The sequence below is a fragment of the Gymnogyps californianus genome, chromosome 6 (assembly GCF_018139145.2).
Source record: "Gymnogyps californianus isolate 813 chromosome 6, ASM1813914v2, whole genome shotgun sequence".
NCBI classification, from domain to species: domain Eukaryota; kingdom Metazoa; phylum Chordata; class Aves; order Accipitriformes; family Cathartidae; genus Gymnogyps; species Gymnogyps californianus.
The window spans coordinates 7,189,460-7,211,900 of record NC_059476.1 but is presented as its reverse complement, the minus strand read 5'-3'; the positions used below and the strand labels follow the sequence as shown (position 1 = coordinate 7,211,900).

Below are 22,441 nucleotides of genomic sequence, written 5' to 3'. Positions count from 1 at the left end.
ATTCTGTCTTCCTGGAACAGCTTTACAGCATGCTCCCCTCAAGTTACAGGTCCTTAGGACGGGCTGCTACTCCCCTGTCCTCTCTCCTTGTCTGACCCTTCCCTGCAGTACGTTGTTAGAGGAAGGCTCAAAAAAGGCAGAACTCAAAGAAACTAAACTCAACCCCCTACTTCCTGCTTTTGTTCAGTACCAAAAGCACAGCAGAAACTGTTTTCCTGCAAGAGACCAGGCCTGCTATTCTTCCTTACTTTGCTCTATGCTGCTGTCTTCCTGTAGGGAGGGAGGGGATTGGGAAACCATCGGTTTTCTCACACCGTGAAAAGAAATCTAATCGTCCAGCAACAGGAGAGCAGTGACCTGTGTATTGCACTCTAAGCAAGTTAAATTATGGCAGGCTTTGGAGCCTGTATTTGCAAAATTATTTCTGTGAAAGTGATTATTACATTATTTAGTGCATATTTATCCTTGTCACACACAGCCTTAGCAGTACCTCACACAACATCTTCAGCGATCTTAGAGCCACCTCTCCTATGACCCCCGCCTATAGTTATCACAACCACAGGGTGTCCTACCACAGTTGTGGAGCTTCTTTCTATCTTGTTCCCCAGGAGAAGATCTGATCCTGATTTTGTGGCGGGTCAGCAAACCATATGAAAGCAGCTGTACTGGGCCAGACCAAAGATCTGTTCAGCCAAATGTCATATCCCGGTGGCCACCAAAAGCAGACACAAGAAGAGAGCGAGAGCAGAGAAATAAGCTATTTATCCCCTCCACTCCCCAGTAGTATGGAGCTTATGAACTTCTTTTGCTGGTGTCATTTCCATGAATTTAGTATCCTTCCATGGATTCCCTTTGATGGAAATGCCCATTCTCCTCTTAAATTCACGTCAGCTTTTAGTATCTGTAATGCCCTTTGGTAAGAACTTCAAAATTCAACTACACGTTTAATCATGTGCCACTACCCCTAATTCCACTCCTAGTGTTAACAGTCAGGTCACAGCCCAGCCATAGAGCTGGATTATCCCCTCTGCCAAGCTCATTACTTTTCACTTACCCATTTGGTATCTCACCTGTTTTTACATCTGGTATTGTAAGTTCTTTCTGCAGCTCTTCAGACAGCCCTGGTCCCCTGAATAATTTTGTATGATCAGCAAGATTTATCACCGCACTGATCATCAGGCTAACCCTTATGCCACATCTCAAAAGACAGCTTTTTTGTTTGGATAAACACCATCAACCTGCAAAAGTGAGGATTCCTCATTGTCCATCACAAGGTCAGAAAGCCACAGGATCTCCCAGTGGCTTCAGTGTAATAAACAAGTTCTAAAGCTCAAGGGGCATCAGGCCTCACAACTCCTTCAAGGATGTGGAGAAAGCCAGGAGTCACTCTGTAGCCAAGTTTGACACCCGGTTCCTGAACATTTCTTAAACAACTAACTTTAACCAGTATTATATTGCCATCAGGGTTGCTTTGTCTAATATCACTTTAATAGCTACCTCACTCATGTCTCATCCTTGAAATGAGTGTTACCAAATACAATGAAACATACAAAGTTAAGTATTCTGAGAAGAACCAGCTTGACTTTACCCAAAGGACTACTGATGTTAATGCCTTTACCAGCTGTGTTCCTGGAAAGCAGCATGTCAAAAGCTGCAGCAACAGCAGCAGAACGATATTTTGTATTCAGTAGTCTTTTAATTAAGAAATCAATCACAGGAGGAAGCATACAGAACACAGTTTGTGACAGTGTTACAGTGCTTCCTGGTACAAATATAATTTACAGCATTAAGTTACGTGTACGTATCTGCCTGCGGGCTGGGGCTTGCAAAATCATTTTGCAAAGTCTGCCTCTTTATAGACCGCACCATTGTACACCAAATCTGGTATGTATGCCACCATAAATTCATGATTTGATCAGTCACATATGCCAACTGAATTTGTTGATGCACTCAGAATTCACTTCAATCAGAGCACACATTTATATATTAAAGCCAATCTCTAAATTCCCCTATTGTAGAATAACTCCGTTTCTTCTGTAGATGACAGAATTTCCGGTTCAAGGTCTGCTCGCTTTATCTGCAATGTACAGAAAAAGGGAATCAACACCACCATATCCTGGTAAGTCCTCTTTACTGCATTGAGCTTTGCACAAATTGAAATACCGTATTCAGAAGCAAGACTGTATGGGATTTGGGGTTCTTTGTTTATTTGGGAGTTTGAGGGATTTTTTTGTTTTGGGGCTTTTTTTTTTGCTTCTCTAACATTTTCTACATGTGCACACATAAGGGAAGAAAAAGGTTTTATTTAAAATTAGAGGTCTAAACTCCCGAGATCTAAACAGAGAATTAGTGACGTTATCTCCATTCACTATAGAATCATAGAATCATTTAGGTTGGAAAGGACCTTTAAGATTGAGTCCAACCGTAAATATATTTGGGTGACTCACCCAGGAGAACTTCTGCTGTGGGCTGAGCAATTGGGAAGCTCAAAGGGAACCAACCAGCCATACTCTCAGTACATAATTTCTCACAAGTCCCTCATTTATGTTCAGTTTACCCTTGTTGCCATAAGAGATTAAGAAATTTAAAAAAAGAGATTACAATGCCAGAAAGTTTAGGCAAATAAAAGAAATCACTGAAAATTGCAAGAGCCCAGTCTGTGATTTTCTGAGAATATTCATACAGTGCTGCTATGGGAGAGGAAATGAATGCAGAAAGGAACCCCAAGCTCCTCTTTCACTTGGCCTTCTCCAAAGCCCAAGGTTCAAGGGCTACATCCTCCATTTAAAACCTGCCAGGAAGGCATACTGTCCCAGGGAACAGATTACACGTCACAGTTCAGTAAGGCAGGGTGAAGACATGTCGCATGTGAGTTGGTTTACCCCTCCCATGAGCTCATGCTGACTTTGCATGAAAGAAAAAATTCTCATCTACATCCTTCCTATCTCCAGCAGGACTGAAAACAGTGCTGGAAGAGCCTTGGTTTTAATCTTTAAGACAGCTCTCCGGACCTTGCTTGCTTCAGACTGTTGTGAAAATCTGATAAATCTACATTGAAAAGCATAAATATAAATAACACACAATGCAACTTAGACCTAGAAAATCCTGTAAGCCTCTGCCTAGTACATGGGCCTTCAAAAGCAGCCTCTCTGCTGCCCCATTTTAGATGCACAACCACATTAATCCTATTGATTTTTTCTATCAACGACAGGCCTTAAGACTGCTGGCCGTAGTTCTGGAATAACTATTTAATATAACAATAACCCTAAATCAATGCCTATGAAAGGACTTACCTCGCCACACTGCGGGAACATACTAAGCGAGACTGGTATCATCCCTGCTAGTACTGACGTAATCGCAAACATTCTCACTGAAGCCAAAGCACGTGGAGTTTTTGCCAATTTTGCTCTGTTCAAGACATTGAAAAGGTAAGTATGTCAGTTTGGGCTCGAAAAATAATCTGACAGTGAGACAAAGAGCATTAGCTACTATTTTAGTGGTTGAAATTGCACTGAAGTTACTAATAACCTAGGCTTATGAATCCTAAAGACGTTTCTTTACTTTACTTCCTATGTTCTTACTCCTAACTTCCTGTCCTTTCCCTTTGTTTTGTATTTAGCTGCAGCATTTTCCAGGCCCAGATCGTCAATACAAGATTAAGAAAATAAGCAGCAAGATCAAAATGACAAGAGAAGGGGCATTAGTGCTTTAAAGTGTCTCAGTCCTTTGACTAAGATTTTTCTTGCATTACCCTCTTTCCTTTCAGATTTACTTCCTCTCAGCAGTCCTACTTTGCCTCATGCAAAATTTATTACTCAATATATTTTTAAAATTTTAACTTACATCTGCATTTATGTCTTCTGATAGCAGGAGTCCCTTAAGCTAACAAAGGGGGATAGGGAATTGATTTAGGCAATGCCAAATTACCTGTATTATTTACATGACATAGATGATCCCTACCAAAAGCTCAGGGCAGGCTAAGAATTCTCTCATAAAGCAAATAATGAATTCTTCTTACAATATAGGGTTTCTAAATGTATCAAAAGCAATAAAATGTTTTACAATATATGGAAAGCTATTTGGAAGTTGGGATCCAGTTTTAGTTGCAAATTCAAGTACCATATTATCTCTTCAGAAATAACAAATCTAAGCAAGTGCTGTGAACAACCTTGACACCAGACACTGGGACTCAAATCACAGTTAGGGAACCTAGGTGCTGGAAAACAGCCTGTCAGGAGAGCACAAACACGTTTCCTGCATGGGAGAAGAGAGGAAATCCTCACAGTTTTACACAACCTCCTGCAAACCTTCAAAGCATGGATGCGGACATAACCAGATTCATTTACTTATCTAAATGAATCACAGTAGCTGAACAGAAACTTCCCAGATAATCACTTCTACCAAGGCAAGTAATACTGCAAACCCAAGAAAAAACTGGCAAGTGTAACAGCCAGACTAAGAACCAGAATGCACACTGACCAGGCACCCCCAGCTCTTTTGCAGTACCTCCTACCTTTCCACAAAGTGCACAAGCACAGATGGCAGGAAGAATGTTGTCCCAAACAAGACTGCTCTTGACAATGCTGTTTCTTTAACGGCCTCCAAGAAGAAAGAAAAATAAATGTTGTTAAGGCAATGCTCTGTGCAGCTTCAAATACTGCATGCTTCTGTAAGCACTTTTTTGTCTAATACTCTGGAGTTTCAAGCAACCGTAAATGGAGGATAAAAACATTTGTTAGAGGAATTCTTTCTTAAATGGAAACTAAACTCCTACAAATGGCAAATATTCCACTTGTGACTGAGAAATTCCTTAAAAGGGAGGTGATACTACTGATGCCATATTGAGTTTTCCTAGCACAATAATCATTTTGCTGAGACTTGCTTTTTTTAAGTTGTGCTGAACTTCTTCCAAGTGGTTATAACTTTTGGGCATCCCAACTATCCTGTGTCAAATTTGAAGTTCTCTCTCCAGCTGTCCACAAATCTTTACGCTCATCTGGCTGTTTCCTCCCCTCTGGACAGCAGCATAGAACGGGAGGGTCACTGATAGCACATAAAATATGACTCCTTGCTCTAGTTCCTGTGCCAGGCTCTACAGCGGATGTTGATGAGCAAGGCAAGGAGCAAATACAGAGTCAGCTTGGTCAGCAACTGAAGCCCAAGGACAAAATGCACTAGCACACTGTAGATCACGGCATTACCCTTTGGGAGGCACAGCCTTTAAATAATATTCCCACTACAGAAGGTGCATGTGATATGTACAATACAGGGCTTTTCTCTGAGGTGTCCCATCAGAAGAAGGTCCAAGAGACTTGTCTCCTTCTGAGGTGACCAGGGAAAGCAGAAATGCCTGTGCTAGTGTCTCTGTGGCTCAACTCTGGCACTCGGTATATTGGTCTGGGGAGGCTGCCAACCCTTGAAGACACAAGGGTTGTGGAACCTGGTTCCAGAGACCTAGTCCAAGCCTACCCAAAGATTCAGCACCTGATCTGGGATTCCTCATTTCAATATATCCAACTCGATCTCCTCTCAGCATCACATTCAGCTCTTAGCAGGGAATGAAAGGCAAGTCAAGAGAGGCCTCCACCCCCTCACCTACCTTCTCACCAGCCTTCTGTGACACTCCTACAACCTTGCCATTCCTGTCCATCACTTCAATTCCATTCTCAAATTCTGGGCTTCTCACCACCGCCACAGTAAATGCACTCATCAAGCCTGCAGAGTTAAAGAGGATTTTGCTTTAAAAGATCCAAAAGGCCTATCTCGATAGTAACATTCATAATTACGTGCATTTTACATTTCCAGTTCAACAGTTCACAACTGAATAGCCTGGCAGCTTAAGAAGAGACTGCCCCATGAAAATCTACTTGGGATCTTAATCTTTTTTTCAGAAGCTTCAGCAAGGTTTTAAGGCCCCAATCCTAAAAGGTGCTTTATCATTATGGACTCAGAGCTTTCAGTCACTGCCATCCAGCTCAAACCATGAGTACTTTGTTCTTAAGAGAAAGGGGAGGGATTTGTGTTGTGGATAGGTTTTGTACTGGTCAGCACAAAATCCAGCACAGAAGAAACGACCCTGAAGGGAACAGACTTTAAGTAAAGGCTGCATCCCTGATTTGAAAGGGAGGGTGCCAGGGGAACACTGGCTCTAGTATGTTCCATTATGGCACTTCTCTGCCCAGCTGTGTGTCTGTCACAAGTGGCAGTGCTTCAGCTGGATCCTAGATGAGAATGTTTCAGTCTCCTCCAGATCCAGCTTTACAAGGTACCTGAAAATATCCATCCTGCAGTCAGTCACTGAAAACACAGGCCTAAACCACTGGCACTTATAAAGGCCTATCAAATGGGAGTTAGTAATCTAGCTGGTTTTCTCCTTTCTCTTTTCTCCACTAAGGTCTAGGCATAACAGGGCACAGTCTGGCAAACTGACCTTGTTTGAAATAGCAGATTTCTCTTTTTATTAGTTTTTGGCAGGGCTGTTCAATAAAGACATCAGTGTAACAGATGACACTTTTCAAATGCTGGACTAATATTAATCAATTACCCTCAGGTTTCTCTCTACATTTAAGAAAATGGAAGCACATTTTAACACCTGCTTCAAGGGAAACGAGTCAGAAAGCTCTAATGCAGATGCTCAGAAAGATCTGGGTAGCCATCTCACATAACTTGGAACAGAGGAGATGACGAGTTTTAATTTTACCAGTTTCCCCCTAGGAAAGGCCAAAAATTTCTTTAATGGCATTAGAAAAACAGTTAGTGATATCAAATAGTTAAACTTGCCCTGGTGCAACATCACCATGTCAGCAGAGCTGTTCCAGTAATGAACTGAGTCCCATTACCTTGCAAGGTTAATACTACTCTGTTGTAACAACTCTCTCTTTCTACACTGTCAGCAGTTAGGTAGCCAGCAACAGCCCCAACCTGAGTAAGGAACTACACCAGTGCACACCTAGAGCTATGTCGCACTCTGGTGTCACGTATGTGCCACACCAGGTCATGCCAGTTCGAGTGCTACTGCCCTCCTGATCCCTCCTGGCAGTCCTGGTGGTTTCAGGTATAATGTCCAAGCCAAAGAAAAATGCCAACTGCATCCCTGGATATCTTTGGAGAAACAGTTGCGTGTCACGCATACAAAGGTCAGAATAGTGCTCTGCAACTCTAAAACTAAAAACCAGCAAGCATCAAATAGCGGTCAGCTACACTGATCAGTACTAACTCTCACACAGAAAGGATGGTACCCAGCAAAGGCAGTCAGAGAAGGCGGCTAGGAAACAGTCAGACCACATCTGTGCAAGGGCAAGAAAATTCTACAGTCAGATGGGGGCAGCAAATGCCCCTCAGACCAGCTGCACGATGTACAGTTTCTTTATACTCACCAAGAAGAGGAGCAGGTAGAAGTTTTTTGACGACTAGTTGCGTTAACGAACTCTTCAACGTGTATCGATTCATGAAGACAAGAGGAAGAGCCTAAGGCATTGGGAAGAAACAGGGACCTTCTATTAAAAAAAAAATATGCCGTATTTCAGTATGTGCAACAGTTTAGGAAAATAAATCTGTGACTTAGTACATAGTTACCATCTATAAAAATAAACAAATGCCTTGGTTTAACATTCCAACAAAATACGTATGTTCTCTAGTTACTGAAGGTATTTGTAATCACTCTTTTAGATAAGAATACAAATATTATGATAAAAAAAAGCATTAAACATTATTATGTAAAGGACAATAGCATTATGAATACAATGACAGAAAAAGGAAAACAATTACCTCTGACTAATATTCACTGGACATCCGTCCAACTGCCTTGTGACACATACTGCTCTCTCCCCCAAACAGGACGCCTGGTGCACTTGTGCATTTGTTCCTGATTCTCTGCAGTTTCTATCTTCCCATAAAACACTTGCAGGAAGTTTCATTTAGGCATAAATGGCCAGGACACCAGCTAGCACTCAGAGTCTCCTTTGGAGCACAAAGGGGAAGAACTCCCACATTCACCCACAGGCATAGCCGCCGCCTCAGACCTCTGTAAAGTCCTGAGCACTGCTAGCCCAACTGTTTTGCCTAATGGACAGAGGTGAAAGTCCATCTAACAAAAGCAGGAACAGCCATAATTTTCTGCCAGAAGGCTTATAAAAATCACTGTTTAGTGTGGAGCGTGAGGAAATGCATTATAGGGGCATCTAGACTTGCAGTGAGCGTCATGAGGATACCAGAGCTCATTCTGATGTAGCAAACTCTGGAAACCACAGAGTCCTACTCCAGCACAGCACAGAGCTAGCTAGGTAGCCCTCAGCTACCTAGTCCTCCTGGAAGGCTAATTTACCTGCATTCGGCGCAGTATTTTCATGGCTGTGCTGCTTCTGGGATCTGAGCTAACTTCATCTGGTACAGATGCCTGCAGATTTCACCACTTTCTTAGAGCTAGACAGATCTCTTCCACAGCACCACATCAAAAAATCAACTACAGCAACCCAGTGGGTTACTCTGTGTTTGTAAACCCTGACCATTTCTTCTCACCACCCATTTTCTAAGCTTGCAGAATAATAAAGAAAAGGACAGAAGAGGAAGCATCAGAGGAAGCCAAGCAAGGTACTGGCTGACAAATGATCAGGAAAATTCTTATTCTCAACAGTTCTGGGGCAAGACATCAGAGTAGAGCATTAAAGCACAATCCTGAAGGATATCTGGCAGTGCAATTATCTCAACACCTACTCCTCCTCAGCAGAACTTGTTAGGAAAGCAATCATTGAGCAAATACATACACCAATACATGCTGCATAGGAAATGGCTCCCAAGCCGTAGAAGATCTGCTTTTGTTCAAGTGAGTACTCCTAAGAAGGACAGAAGAAACATACTCCATAAGTGCATTTGTAAACTACTTGTAAATCATGTTCAAAATGGCCTTGTACAATTAAGATAATTTCAAAAATAAAAATTGACACATACTTCAGCCTTTGCGGTACCATTTCCATTTAGAAGGGTGAATCCTGTGGTATATGTGTGAAACAGGAACTGCAGAAAGGAGAGATTATAACCAAAAATGAATTTGGGATTGAGACTAGAAGACTTGCAAATGTAGAAAGGAAGAGGTAATTACCTGACAAAAAAAAGATTGCTTTGCCTGGAGCGGAAGAGATGAAGCAATAACCTAAGAGGAAAACCCCACAAGAAAATCAGGTTTGACGAGTCTAGAAGTTTTTGGTGAACAGTGGTGGGCTAGGGCACGAAGAGAACTGCTATGTTACTACTTGCAGCAGCATCAAAGGCTCCAGTCAGCACCCGAGGACATTTGCCTTGATTCTAGGCTAACACACTTTCTTGCCACAGGTGTGACATGTTCACTTTTTCTATCCAATACAAAACAGAGAGACACAGTGATTAAAACACCGTGTGCAAGAATATTTGGGCAAGATGCTTTCTTATCCAAAATAAAAAACGCATTTGTACCTGTGAAGCTTAAATAGATGCAAATAAACTAACTAAGATAATAAAAAATGTAATTAAAGTAGTCAATGAGAAAGGGTCGATTGTTTTGGCTAGTGGGGATATAAATACTAGATCTACCTGATCTAAGATCAAAGATTCTAGGATTTACTTCCCAACTCAGACAATGAATAAGAACTTCAGTTTTAACAAACCACAGCCTTTCTTGAGGTCTGGCCTACCAGGTGTGGAGCACTCTCAAAGTACAGAGTCAATCAAGATAAGGCAAATATTGAATAAGAGGAGGGCACGGAATGTCCAAAGCCTCAGAGGAGGATCGCTAATTCATTTAATATTAGTGGATCAACTACCTTTATTATTAATGCCAGCGCTGAATCTAACCACATCTATGAAAGAGCATTAAGCTGTAAATATCAAAAAGAAATATTTCTGTTAATTCTATTACTGTTCTTAATGAATTTAATGAAAGTCTTGATGGCTGTTATACTTCCAAATAGTGCCATATAAGTTCATGCTGTAATCTCTATATGGAATGACATATCTCAGTATGTATACTCATATGCCAAAACCAAAGGCAAACACATCTAAATAAATAAACATGCATATAATTGCAGCTACAAATTTTATGAAACAAAATGGTGCAGTTTTTGAGTACTGTAACAAGAGTTTATTTTTACATCTTTTGTAATTTCTTGACAACACCATTTCTTATTTGCAAATGCACAATCTACATAAGAAAAAATTCATATTCTGGGTCTGAAACACAGAACACAAGGTCTGGCTCCTTCCTACTGCAGTTCCAGTTTTTTGAGGTTAAACAGACCAAAACCAGGCCTTGCTCTCAACGTCTAGCAAATTTCACCTTGCATCAGAAAGCTGGCCTTCATGCATGAACAATCTCTTTGAATACTGCTGAAGGAAGGTAGCTAACAGGTTTGGACTTCCAATGAGATTCCCTAAGGGCTCAATTTCTAGATTACTCAGCAGTTCCCATAAAATAGATGTCTTTTAAAAAGCTTGTGCTGAAAATACAACTAAGAAGCCTAAAACCTTCTATTCCCTGCCTCCAACCCCTGGCTTTGGAAAGATGTAAGCCCTGTGCTACACTAGCATCTTTCATGATTACTCACCAATGGAAGAGATATGGGCAGAAAGGCTAAAAATAAAGAAAAATTCATTTCAGTAAAAATAACTGCTGAGTCTAGATTTTGAGCAGAAAATTCCCCTTACTTCCCCCCTCTAGTTTCAGCTCTAAGTAAAACACTGCCCACAAAAAACCCACCATCACCATGGACTTCAATTCTAACCTTTGTCTCTCATTCCTCATTCAAGCAGCCAGAATACCTGGTCACAGCTTATAGCCAAAAGGAGCCCTTGTGAACTCCACTCAACGTGGCTACTCAGAAACGATATAACTGACTTTCGAACAGAAATTGCTTCTCCTCCCTCTATTCAAAAAGAGATAGGTGGCAACAAAGGCTGTCACAGTTGTGAGTGGTCGTAGGAGATAATGAGTAAATAGCCCAAGTATGGTTATATCTGATTAACAACCTGTGCTGTCTTGGCTCCCTAAACATCACCCCAAGCAGACTTTATCTGCCACCACAGTAAGAAAATTCGTTCAGTAGCCACATTCATCAAGAGAAAACTTAGCTTACAGTAGACTGTTTTACATGTGGAGGGATTTGGGAACTCATTCCCTAGTGACAAAAAACAGAGACTGGTCAGACTATTTCCACCTAGCCGAGCAGAATGGTGGGAAAAATTCCTCAGGAGGACCGTAGGAATAAATAAATCTTCAACGGACATGACAATGCAACTAACAGAAGTAAGAGTCTACTTGTTTTTCTATATGGAGAAGAGTATCACTGTAGTATCACAGTGGCTATTTACTATGAGCTATTCCCCTTGAATGCTTCAGTCACATACACAAAACTTCTCTTAAGGGAACTTACCTGGAGGTCTAAATAAAACAGGAATTATCTTGTCTGTATCAGGATGTACACTGGACTTAAAAGAAAAAAAGTCAAATTAGACCACCTTTGCCATATTTGAATAAGAAAGAAAAAAAAAGATTTCTAAATATTTTGTAAACTTACCAGGCTTAGCAGGAAGGCTTGTTTTGTCTAAACAATTTAAAAATTAGGTTAGTAATCAAGTTGCAGAAGAGACCGGGTAAAATCTTCTTTCTAAATTTATTATATCTTTTTTCTCCAATAACTTACTTTTATATGGAATGCCATATATGTATACACACCTTTAATTATTTTTTCCCTAAAATTTCTCTCCATATACTCCTTGTTGCATATAACTTACTCACATCCCATGTGCTGTGTAACAGCACCAAAGTACACACTATGGCAGAACGGAAAGTTAATTTTAAAAAGTTAAGCTAGTAGGTATTTTATAACAGAAAACAACAATACTTAAATATGGCTAAAAGCCTAAATACTTATGTTAAGACTTCAGCTTTTCTGGAATCACAGAAGTTTTTATTTTTCCTTTCAGACTTTGACACAGAAGGTACTAAATGCCACATGGGAAGAGCAAGCCACAGTGAAAAAGAAAGACTCCTCCTAACGAAGCAAGGGCTCAGCACTACTTTCCAGCAATTCCATGAGTAACTTTTCCACCCAAGTACTGCTACTGCTCATTTTATGAGATGTGAAACCAAACCAACCTGCCCTCCATATGATGATGCAACGTCAAAGATTCAAAATGAGCTCAGTAAGCATTTTACACATTTATCACCCATCTATATCATCCCAGCTGAGGACAGACAGGCTTAAAGCAATGATTCCTAGAGTGATCCAAGAGCATCTTTTAAACTCAGCTATATGATACACAACTTAGCATTCTTCAGGAAAATAATACTGCAGTTTGGCACCAGCAGTCATCCAAAGAAATTCCTACTGGATTCATAGATTAGAAAAATCTCTATAGTAATGAGTTTTTCTTGTGTTATCCCTTGTATCTGAATCTCAGTATTCTGTCTGCTAGATCTTATACTAATAGCAACTATTTCAGCCATGAAAAAAGACACCTCTATTTTCCATAAACTGTGCTCCAAAATACCTGATCATTCTGTATGGGCTCACTTAGCGTCTTTCCACTGTTTTGTAATAATAACCTGGTTCTTCTTATTTCATCCTATATTTGAGAAAAAAAAAACAATGAGAAAAAAATAACTCAGATTTCAATACTCTACAGTGCAATGTGTCAGTCGTGAGACACATTAAATACCAACCTAGAATGTCAAGCTAATGCACCCGTCCTTCACCAAAGCAGTTACAGCAAGAACACACCTTGACACACAACGAATTCACAGTCATAAAAACTTTTAGACTATTCAGGCGCCCTTGGTCCCTTTAAGTATCAATCCTTCAACCCATTACATAAATGCACCTGAACTTCAAGCACATGAAAAACCTCACTGAAATCAAGAGCGTTATTCTTGTACTTAAAGTTATCCACATGTGCTGGCAAACTCAAAGATGTGCCACCAAAGCAACCATCTGATATCCCCACAGGCACCTAGATGACTATTTTAAAGTGAAATTTCAAACCAGACTTTTAAAATTACCAGAAATAAGTCACAATATCGCTAGATGTTCCTGCATGTTCACAAATGTGTGATCAAGTTTTGCATTTTACAGTCTTCCTTTAAACTTGGCTTAAGCTTTTAATTATGGAAAACAGGTACACTTAAACAAAGAGAATAAAACTGTAACCTCATGTAGTTACCCATAGTCTACATAAAAAGCTGCTCCTCTTAGGAGAATTTCTAAGATGATTTGACTTTTCTTCAACAGGCGAATCCCTATTTGCAACAGTGTATTTTAATTCAAGGAGGTGTGAACTAATCCCAGATCTCCACATCCTTAAATGTACTATAAAATTTTCTTGTTGGTGTTTACATATATATAATGTATGCTTACTATATTATATTATTTGTACATGTAAATATATAGAGATATGTATTGATACCATATATACACATATATATAGATGAATATACACACAACACACTAACTCTGCAAGTGACAAGGAAATACCTCGTACACACATTTTGACAGTGTTCTTTTGCTTTAATGGCGCTTTCCCTTAAAAAATAAATAAAAGAATCAATCAACAAAAATTCCTTTAACATACTGACCAACCAGCCGACTCTCATACAATGTGCTGTGCTTTTTCCTCTGTCACCCCTGACAAAACTATACAGAAGTGGATTGACAGAAAAGCACAGCTTCCCCAGAATTTTGCTGTCACGACAGTTCCTGAAATTTAGAAGCTACGCTTTATGACCGACAACGTGTTTAGTGTCACACTTTCAATAATGAATGTTAAAACTGTAAAATCATTCTCTGGTATAAAAAGGCCCTACAAATCCATTGTGCTCCCTCTTAGGGGAGGATTCATTTCAGTATAGCCACCTGGAGAATCAAAAGAGCTTCATGAGCTTCAGACTAAGCTGCACCACAAGGGTGGGTACGCGGATTAGCCAGCAGAGATGTTGGGTGCCTGTGGTGCAGTTCAGCAAACCTGTCCTCTCCGAAGCTGCGACAGGTCCCCGTCACGACTCCTCCAGCTGCTGACTGTATTTAAGAACAGCCTGCCCAGCTGCTCGCTTCATCCCTCTTGTCTTTGGGGGTTTCCTCATTCTTGACCGGGCGAATTCAACTGCTGGCACAGCAGCCACAGTCTAAACACGACTGCTGAAATGGTACTGTCTAGAAGTACCCTTTATTTTATGTAATTATATATAGAAATGCACACACCTACATTTATATTTCTTTTATATATATATATGCATTTTATTTTTCCTCAGAAGCCTTGTAATGATATTATTTTACACCTCAGCAAAGTCAAAGTTCCTAAGGTCGATTGCTAATCTTCCTATTACCAGACACGTTTTGGAGCCGGAGCACCGAGCCGCTGGCGGGGAGGCGATGCCGGCCCGCAGAGCCCCGGCACCCGAGGCGACGTCCCGGCGCCAAGGGCAGGGGGGCGAGTGTGTGTGTGTGTGTCCCCGCCATCCTGCGGCCCGGGCCCCAAAACACCCCTCCCTCCTGTCACCGGTGTCACCCGCCACGGCTTTGAATTAAAACGCGACGAGGCCAGGCCGCAGCACTCACGGAGGATTTCAGGAGCAGCAGGGGATCCAAGACGTCCGCCCAGAGAAGAAACCTCTGGAAAAAAGACTGACGGAGACACGTTTCAGGGAGACGAGGCGTTATTTTGGAGGCAGCCCGTCCGAGCCGCGTTGTCCCGCCCAGCCCGGCCCCTCCGGCTCCCCCAGCCCTGACCTGGCCCTCCGCCCTCCAGAACTGCAGGTTGGCGTCCATGGAGCCGCGGAACCGGAAAGGCGCCGCCGAGGGGACGGTCCGGCTGCTGCACGTTCCGCCCGGGCACGGTGCGGCCGCGCCGGGATCCCACCCGTTCGGCCGGGCCGGGCCTCCCGCGGGATCGGCTTGGCGCCTGGGCCGCCTTCCCGCCCTGAGGCGTCGCGCCCCTGCCGCGGAGGAGGGAGGCAGGGAGGGAGGGAGGGAGGGAGGCAGGGAGGGAGGCCGGCGGGCGGGAAGCAGCTGTCGGCTGGGCCCGGGGCGGGGAGGCAGCGGGGGGCCGCGGCCTGCAGCCCGGCAGCGCCCTCAGAGCAGGCCCCGGAGCGGCGGGGAGCGGGTCGTGGTTAGGAAAGGTCCGATCGCCTTTTCCTTTTCCATCGGTTTCCCCCTGCACGACCCGGGAAGGCAGAGCCAAGGAGCGGGACTGCAGAGGAACCGTCTGCGTCCTCCACACTGACTTAAAGTGACTAAGGTAAGAGAAAGGTACGGCCAGGTAAAAGATCAGTGTGTCACCGCCCTGCAGTGTCACAGGCACAAACAGCTGCCACCAACACCACTAGCGTGTTATTTTGCATTACTGAGCTGCGCAGGAGTTTAACTGCACGTATCGTACGTCCAGGAGATCAGGTTTACTGGAAAAATTGCATGGATAGTAGTGGATTTACACAAAACAACTAAAACACTGGGACTGAAAAGAGATTTGCAAGTACCAAAACCTGGACTATCACTGGGCACCGCACAATGTCAGGCTCATTTTTTCATCCTTTCACTTACATTGCAGCGTTGATACCTGTTATAAAGCTAACTTAGGACACAACAGCCACTTTGCCAAGGTGGTTCCCTCGTGCTTCTGTTTATCTTAAGTCCTTTCCCCTGCTCAAAAGGGCAGAAGATGAAAAATACAAACCCATTCGTTATTGTATCGATTTATCCAGCCCTTCAGCAGCATACCCACTACTTACTGTCTATGGCCTACTCACCACGGTACACACACAAAGGCAGTGGCAGCTGTTAACTGCCGTCTGTGAACACAGGTAGAGAAGATAGTTTCTAAGGCAATGCACCTTATGCAACTTCTTCAAAATCAAGAAACAGGAATCTTTGGGGAAAAAGTGAAAGAAAAGCAAAGCAACACACCTGCTGCCAGTCAATGTTAAGATTTATTATTATAGCTAGAGATATGCTACATATTGTTTTCAAGCAGTACAACATTTCACCTTTTTTTCCTGGAGACAGATTCAAGCAAATAAGTAATGCTTTAAATGACAGAAGACTGTCATTAAGCTCCAGTAAGTACACTATTGGGGTTCAAGTTTTTACCATCTCCCAAGCAGAATGAAAGTTCTTCATGCTTGCTAATGCTGTGTAGCTGCACTGCATCTTTGACTATATGCAGGATTAAAATGGCACGTATTTACATTCAAGTTATAGTGCATTTACACACAAAAACGGGGATTTTTTTTTTTTTACTTGTTACATTCCTCTCTTCCTCTGCAAAATTCATTAAAAACAAACCATGTGTCAAAATCCTATTTTCTGTATTGTCCCCATTGTTTTAAACTCTCGTTAGAGAATTTAATTTTTCATGTGAGAAAAGAAAAAGTGGGACACTTTCTGGTCCAAAACTAGTTAAGGAAAGAGGAAAAACCCAGTGGAAGACACCTGTATTTTGTGTACTTGTCATTCAGGAAGAAGAACGAGTGGTCACAGAAATTCATGAAACTGAAGTTGCAAAAGGGGAGGGGGGAAGCCTTAGTTTTTACCCTTCTTTTTAAAGCAAGACAAGGGAGTCAGTAAATATTTCAGCATTTAATTTCTTCTTAAACATGAGAAAATGAGAACTTTGATTTGATTTTTTTTTTTTTTAATAATCATAGCTGCTTTCCTAATGTTTTCTGTTTATGGTAGCTAAGAGTTTTGTCCACATATGTGAGTGTTTATGTATGCACTTTCTCAAAATATTCTTTAGAAGCTTCTGGGCTTGGTTTGATCTGTCAAGAAAAGAAAGTTTAGTTATTATATGCTATAACTAAGGTAGAAAAAAAAATACAGATTTGACACTTTATCCAAAAAAATCCATGCATACTTTATAAAAACAATAGGTTATTTCTGTTTCTGCACTTGGTTGAAAGATGAAAGCCTAAATGATACACAAGCTCCTACTTGTAAATTTTAAGTATATTTTCCTGCTCAATGTCAAGCAGGGCATTAAATAAGTAAAAAATCTGAAGACAACTGGTGGAAAGTGCAAGTCAAACTTAAGAGTTTTAAATACAATTTGTCTTCTAAAATCAGTGACTTCACAGAAATCACACATTTAGTATCATACAAATAGACTGAATTGGTCCAACCGATAAAAGCCTCAGATTTAGACAACAGGCACAGATTCAGTCAAGCACTTCATGTTGAAGTGGTTCTCAGCCCTTCAGACATGCAAAAATACGCCAGTGTCTATATTTAGACAAGTGGTATTTAGTAGACGCTTACTGTAGGGGAGTCTGGAGTCCAGTTTGCTGGGCAAACCTCTCCATGTGTTTCCACGTACTGGAATGCTTTCACCAAGCGGAGGGTCTCTTCCACACTACGACCGACGGGGAGATCGTTGATACTTAGATGCTTGATGATCCCATTTGGATCAATGATGAAGAGACCTCTGTAATTGAGCAAGAATTTAGGGAATGCAAATCACGTTCCAAGACCAAACACAAGAAACCGGATGAACTATTTCAGCAAGGCAGTTATTCTTAGATGCACGTATCAGCGTTAGGAGTAGCAATACAGCGTTCTGATATATTGTTTATTAGTGAAGTGATCAAAAGCCAAGAACCAGTCAACTGGTATGGTATGGTATTCTGAAATTACAAAGTATGCATAAAGACTGTTAAATCGAGACAGATGTATAACAAAGGTAGAACTTCTAATTCCACCTATATTTCAAAGTTGATAGCTGGCATCCTCATTTTTTGATAGGAAAATCTGAAGGTATTGAGTGAAGAGCTGCTTACGCATTATGCTACTAAATTAAATCCTGTTGCATATAAGCACTTGTGAAAAACCAAAGTCCCAGTCTTACCATACTAATTAACTTAGTTTGTCAACAAACAAATGTCAGAAGTTCCTGATTCAAAGAGATCAGGAACCAAAGGTCTCCAGAAGGCTCCTACCGAATCCAATGTGTCTCAGGACCACTATTTGCTTTTAATAAGTATTCCCATGGTGGAGAAGGAAATGTCAATTTTTTTTTTCTATATAATTATGGGATTGACTGTCATGGCCTCTAGGACAACCACTTTAGAAACTTCTCACACAGAAGTTAAGGCAGTCTCGTCTCCCTTCAGAAGAAAGAAAACAAAACAAAACAAAACAAAGGGACAGACCTAAATTGTGAAAAAATGTAAAAAATTGTGAAATGCTCTTCTGTCCTACTCTTGTTTTCCTTGGTGACATGGAGTTCTCCCACTCACTCAGAGCAGAATAGCTGGCTTTCCCCTGCATGCATTCTGAGAGAGGCCTGGAACCATTCTCAACTTAATGGCCATAAAGGCCACGTGCCCTTTTCCTAGGGTGGGATTCAGCAGAAGTTCTGCAGAAAAAGTAACATCTTACAGTCTTCATTTTATCCTTGTGCAGTTTCCCCTGCAGAAGGAGACAGTATGGCTCACGTTGTTTTAGACTGGGTTGTGTCATAACTGAGTTACCGGCAATCACGCGTTACCTTAGTGCTATGCCAGGTCCTTCTAGCAGCACACCATAATCACGGGAGATTTGTTTTGTGAGGTCCGACAGAATTGGAATATTCATTTTGCCCAAACCGCCGCTCTAGAGAACAGAGTAAGATTCTGTTTTGTTACAAAATGCTTCTTAGGATTATCCTTCTTGAGTTGCTGGATTCGGTGCTCTTGAGGGTATACTAACAACAAAACACATTCATGCCATTTGCTCCATGAAAGGAACTGCAGGGAGGTGGGGGATTGTTGTTGGTTTGGTTTTGGTTTGTTTGGTTGTTTTTTTAAAGTAGTCAGGAACATTTGGTTCCTTTGGAACACGAAAACTTTCGCACTGAGCATTTTAGAATTGCTTATTTTGGTGGTAAAAGGCTAGCTATGACAACAGTCATAAATTTTCAGAAATATTTCCCTTGTACCCTATTCAGGAGCTTTGAATACAAAAATTTCTACTGTATATTTAAGTGTTCAAAATTAAACAAGATGAACGTGGTGGGGAGGGAAGGGACAACAAACCTGCGTACTATGAACAGACAAAACACAAGGCTTCTAACAGCCACGCTAGGTATGTCAGAGTTCTGCTGCTCTCTCTATTTAGTGCATGTATTTTTTTTTTTTTCCCTCCCCCAAATCAATTTAAATACTATTTGGAGAGTCAACCAAGCTGTCTTTCAGTCTTGCAACACACTGGAACTCCAAGAGAGATAAGCTGTCTATCCTTGAAACAAGCTCGGAGTTTGTTAGCTTTTCTATTCCTGGCATCATCAGTGAATCATTGTGTAATCTCAGTCACTCAGACCCTGATCCTGCAAATGCTCGTCTGCAACGGAGTTCTCATACGCAAGAGCTTTGAACATGGATGTCGGAGAAACCAAGGCCTTAGCTTCTCCGGGTGTCAGTCCTCTGTCCACCACGGAATTCTTTCCACCCTTTGCAAGGCGTTTTGCTACACGTGCACCGAGCGGTGCCTGACTGGCATACACTGAACAGCTTTCATGTAAAGCAGCCAAGTCAGTCCACAATCACATTTTAGAGCTTTGAACAAAGCTTGCAGAAAATTAAATACTCTTGATAGGCCCAGCCAAGCCATATTAAATCTAGCAAACTCTCCTCCCTCCCCTGTATGTTACAACGGCAGGGCTATGCACCTGAAGGCACCCCAGTCTGCAAGCACTACGGCAGACTGCTGTCCGCACCACCACGTGGGTAATGACTGACGGCACAGGCGCTTCTGCGCCTTCCTGTGACACTTCTGATTCTCTACAACTAACCAAACTAGTGAGATGCTTTACATGATCAAAAGCACGTATTTTTATATACATCTGAAAGAGGCTCCTCTCCAGGAAAAGGCCATCTTTATCACTTTCTTCCCCTGAAGAAAGCCAAGGACCTCTGTTTGTATTGCAAAAGTGGAACCATTTTCAGGAAGTAAGAGTTAATAATACAAGTGCTCCAATAAACTGGTTCTTCTTCTGCTTCCACTCTGAGGCCACCACTGTTAGGTACTGGTTAACAATAATGACTGAATGGCTGCTGTTCATTTTCTGTGATGGTGCACAGAAACCATCACCTGTAACAAGCAGCTTAGGACAGTGACATGTATACTGAGTATTTGTCTTTCGAGATAAACATGTAAGGATATGATGTAACCTACAAGACTATCAAGAGAGCAAAACAAAGATGAAAAAAAACCCCAAATTACTAAGGAAGAGAGCAAGAAAACAAAGATTGAGGTCAGAATTATGTCATCAAATGTAGAAGTTAATCACTTCATGTGTCACTTTAGGCAGTCTATTGAAATTGGTGTTTGCACAATTGTTTATTGAACTCTTCTTCTCAGGAGCTCTTGTGAAAAGAAGACAAACCAACAGAGAAAGCCCCAAACAGCTTCATACCTTTCGTGGCGTATTTATCCAGGCCAGATGGCAAAAATGAGAATCCACAGAAACTGCCACCACTTCACAGTTCACATCATGAAATTCATTCGCTTTGTTGCTGAAAGCCACAATTTCTGTGGGGCAGACAAAGGTGCTGGGTGGGAAGAGAGAACAGGCTGTAATGATTCTGCAGTCTTTTCAGAGAATTTTTTAGAAAAGACTCTCAAGTCTGTTTCTAGGCACTAATACAGCAAAGCATTTTCTTTAGCCTGGTAATGTTAACCATGTTTCCTGCTCAAGATTAGTTTCAGTCAGTCTCAAAGCAACAGCCGTAGCCACCTAGCTGGCACACCAGTTTTCAGCTCTCAGTTCTAGACAGATTTTTTGCAGAGATGGAGAAACTGTCTCTGCTAGACACTCTCTAGGCAGAGAGTTGTTGGAAACCATAGCAGAAAGGACTGCAGGTTAAATCCTCTCCCATGTGCCCACGTACACCAGGATGCTCTCAGCAATTCAAGTCTTCTGGACAGGCTCAACCCCATCTGTTCACCTTTTGCTTTGGAGCCGTCTAGCTACAGTTCTGCTGGCCCTGCTGCTTTAAAGGAGAGTCTCCAACGTGACCCCGAACTGCAAGGCAATGCCCTCACCCCTGGGATCCGACTGTCAGAGGAACCACACTTGCAAGGCCACGTCTACCTCGAAGCAGTCCCAGCAGCTAGAAGATGCTCTCCAGCCACCAGATCCATTGCTTTAAAACACAATGGCTATCTGCCCCCAAGTCTTATCGCTCATGCTCTAGAAACAGACACATCTGCCTTGCAAGACTAGCCCAAATAAGGTAAAAAACAGCCACTTTAGACACCAGTGATCTGCGGCACTTCTGATGACCTTCAGCAAGGCAGGAGGCCCATCTGAAAGGACAGAAACCCGCACTCACAAGTCCAGGGGATAGAAGAACAGAACCAGGTATTTCCCCTTGAAATCATCCAGGTTCAGCTCCTTGAACTCTCCGTTAACAACGGCCGTTCCTTTAAAAAACGGGGCGTGCTGTGTAACCGCTGGAGCAAACTGCGAGGAGCCTGCGGGGGAGAAAACAGAGCTACGGGCCGTGCCGCCGCCAGCCGCCCCGCCGAGCCCCGGGGCCGGGCCGGGCCGGGCCGGGCCGCCTCCTCAAGGCTGCCGGGGCCGGTAGGCCGCGGGAGATGTTCCCGCCGCCTCGCCCGGGACAAGCCCAGAGGCGCGCCCGCGTGTCCCCGCCGCCCTCCCCGCACTTACCGAGGCTGAACTGGCGGCGGGCGCAGGGCAGGGGCCGCGCCGTCAGTCTCCTCCCGGCGGCGGCGGCAGCGGCGGGCACCTGCGGGGGGACAGGGAGGGTCAGAGCCGCCGGGGGTTGGGGCGCGGGGGGCGGCCGGGGAGGGTCGTTCACTCACCGCGCTCCGCAGCAGCCTTCCCAGCGCGGCGGCCATGTTGAGCGCGGCGGCGGCGGGCGGAGCCGGGCCCTGCGGGGGGGGGGGGGACGACGACGGCGGGGGGGTGGCTCCGGGCCCGCGGCGCCGCCCGCCCCGAGGGCTGCCACCGGCCGGTCGTGCCCGCCCGGCCTCCTTCCTCCCGGCCGCGGTTTGTGACTCGGAGCGGGGCGATGAGAGGCGCCTTCGCTGGGCTGAGCCTGTCGGCGCTGCGGGTCGTCGGCCCCCGTCCTCGCAGGCAGTGCGGCGGCCGTGCTGAGGCGGGGGGCGGGTGTTCGCTGTGGGTTTGGCGGGGCTGACTGTGGGACCCGGTTTTGGTGTACGCGGATGCAGACCGAAACGGAGCAGGCAGCACGGCTGATGCTCAGAAACCTTCCAGACGCAAACTTTTCAAATGCAATTGGCTCTGACTTTACTGAACTCGCTTATAGTTGTTTAATCATAATTAAACAATTACGGCGCGGTAGCTGTGTGCCTGCTTAGCTCCTCTCGGCTGTGAGCTGATGCAAACCAAAGTCGTTGCCTAATTTCCCATCCAGGCACTTAACTGCTGCTAATCGGCAGTGCTGCATTAAGCTGAATGTGTG

At 43.2% G+C, this 22,441-nt stretch overlaps 2 protein-coding genes across 2 annotated transcripts; both read right to left on the bottom strand.

The window, feature by feature from the left end:
• Positions 1-1,683: 1,683 nt before the first annotated feature.
• On the bottom strand, positions 1,684-14,789 carry SFXN4 (sideroflexin 4). The gene is made up of 14 exons (XM_050899162.1): positions 14,751-14,789; positions 14,580-14,645; positions 12,520-12,594; positions 11,544-11,570; positions 11,400-11,454; positions 10,575-10,600; positions 9,098-9,148; positions 8,947-9,012; positions 8,763-8,831; positions 7,377-7,467; positions 5,600-5,715; positions 4,514-4,599; positions 3,294-3,408; positions 1,684-2,077 (listed from the first exon to the last, which is right to left on the bottom strand). The coding sequence occupies exons 1-14, from the start codon at positions 14,787-14,789 to the stop codon at positions 2,000-2,002; spliced, it is 960 nt and encodes a 319-aa protein (XP_050755119.1). The 3' UTR covers positions 1,684-1,999.
• A 1,793-nt stretch (positions 14,790-16,582) lies between these two features.
• On the bottom strand, positions 16,583-21,869 carry PRDX3 (peroxiredoxin 3). The gene is made up of 7 exons (XM_050899201.1): positions 21,819-21,869; positions 21,664-21,742; positions 21,326-21,467; positions 20,407-20,542; positions 18,502-18,605; positions 17,274-17,439; positions 16,583-16,777 (listed from the first exon to the last, which is right to left on the bottom strand). Exons 1-7 carry the CDS (start codon positions 21,852-21,854, stop codon positions 16,724-16,726), a joined length of 717 nt encoding a protein of 238 aa, XP_050755158.1. The 5' UTR covers positions 21,855-21,869; the 3' UTR covers positions 16,583-16,723.
• Positions 21,870-22,441: the final 572 nt, after the last annotated feature.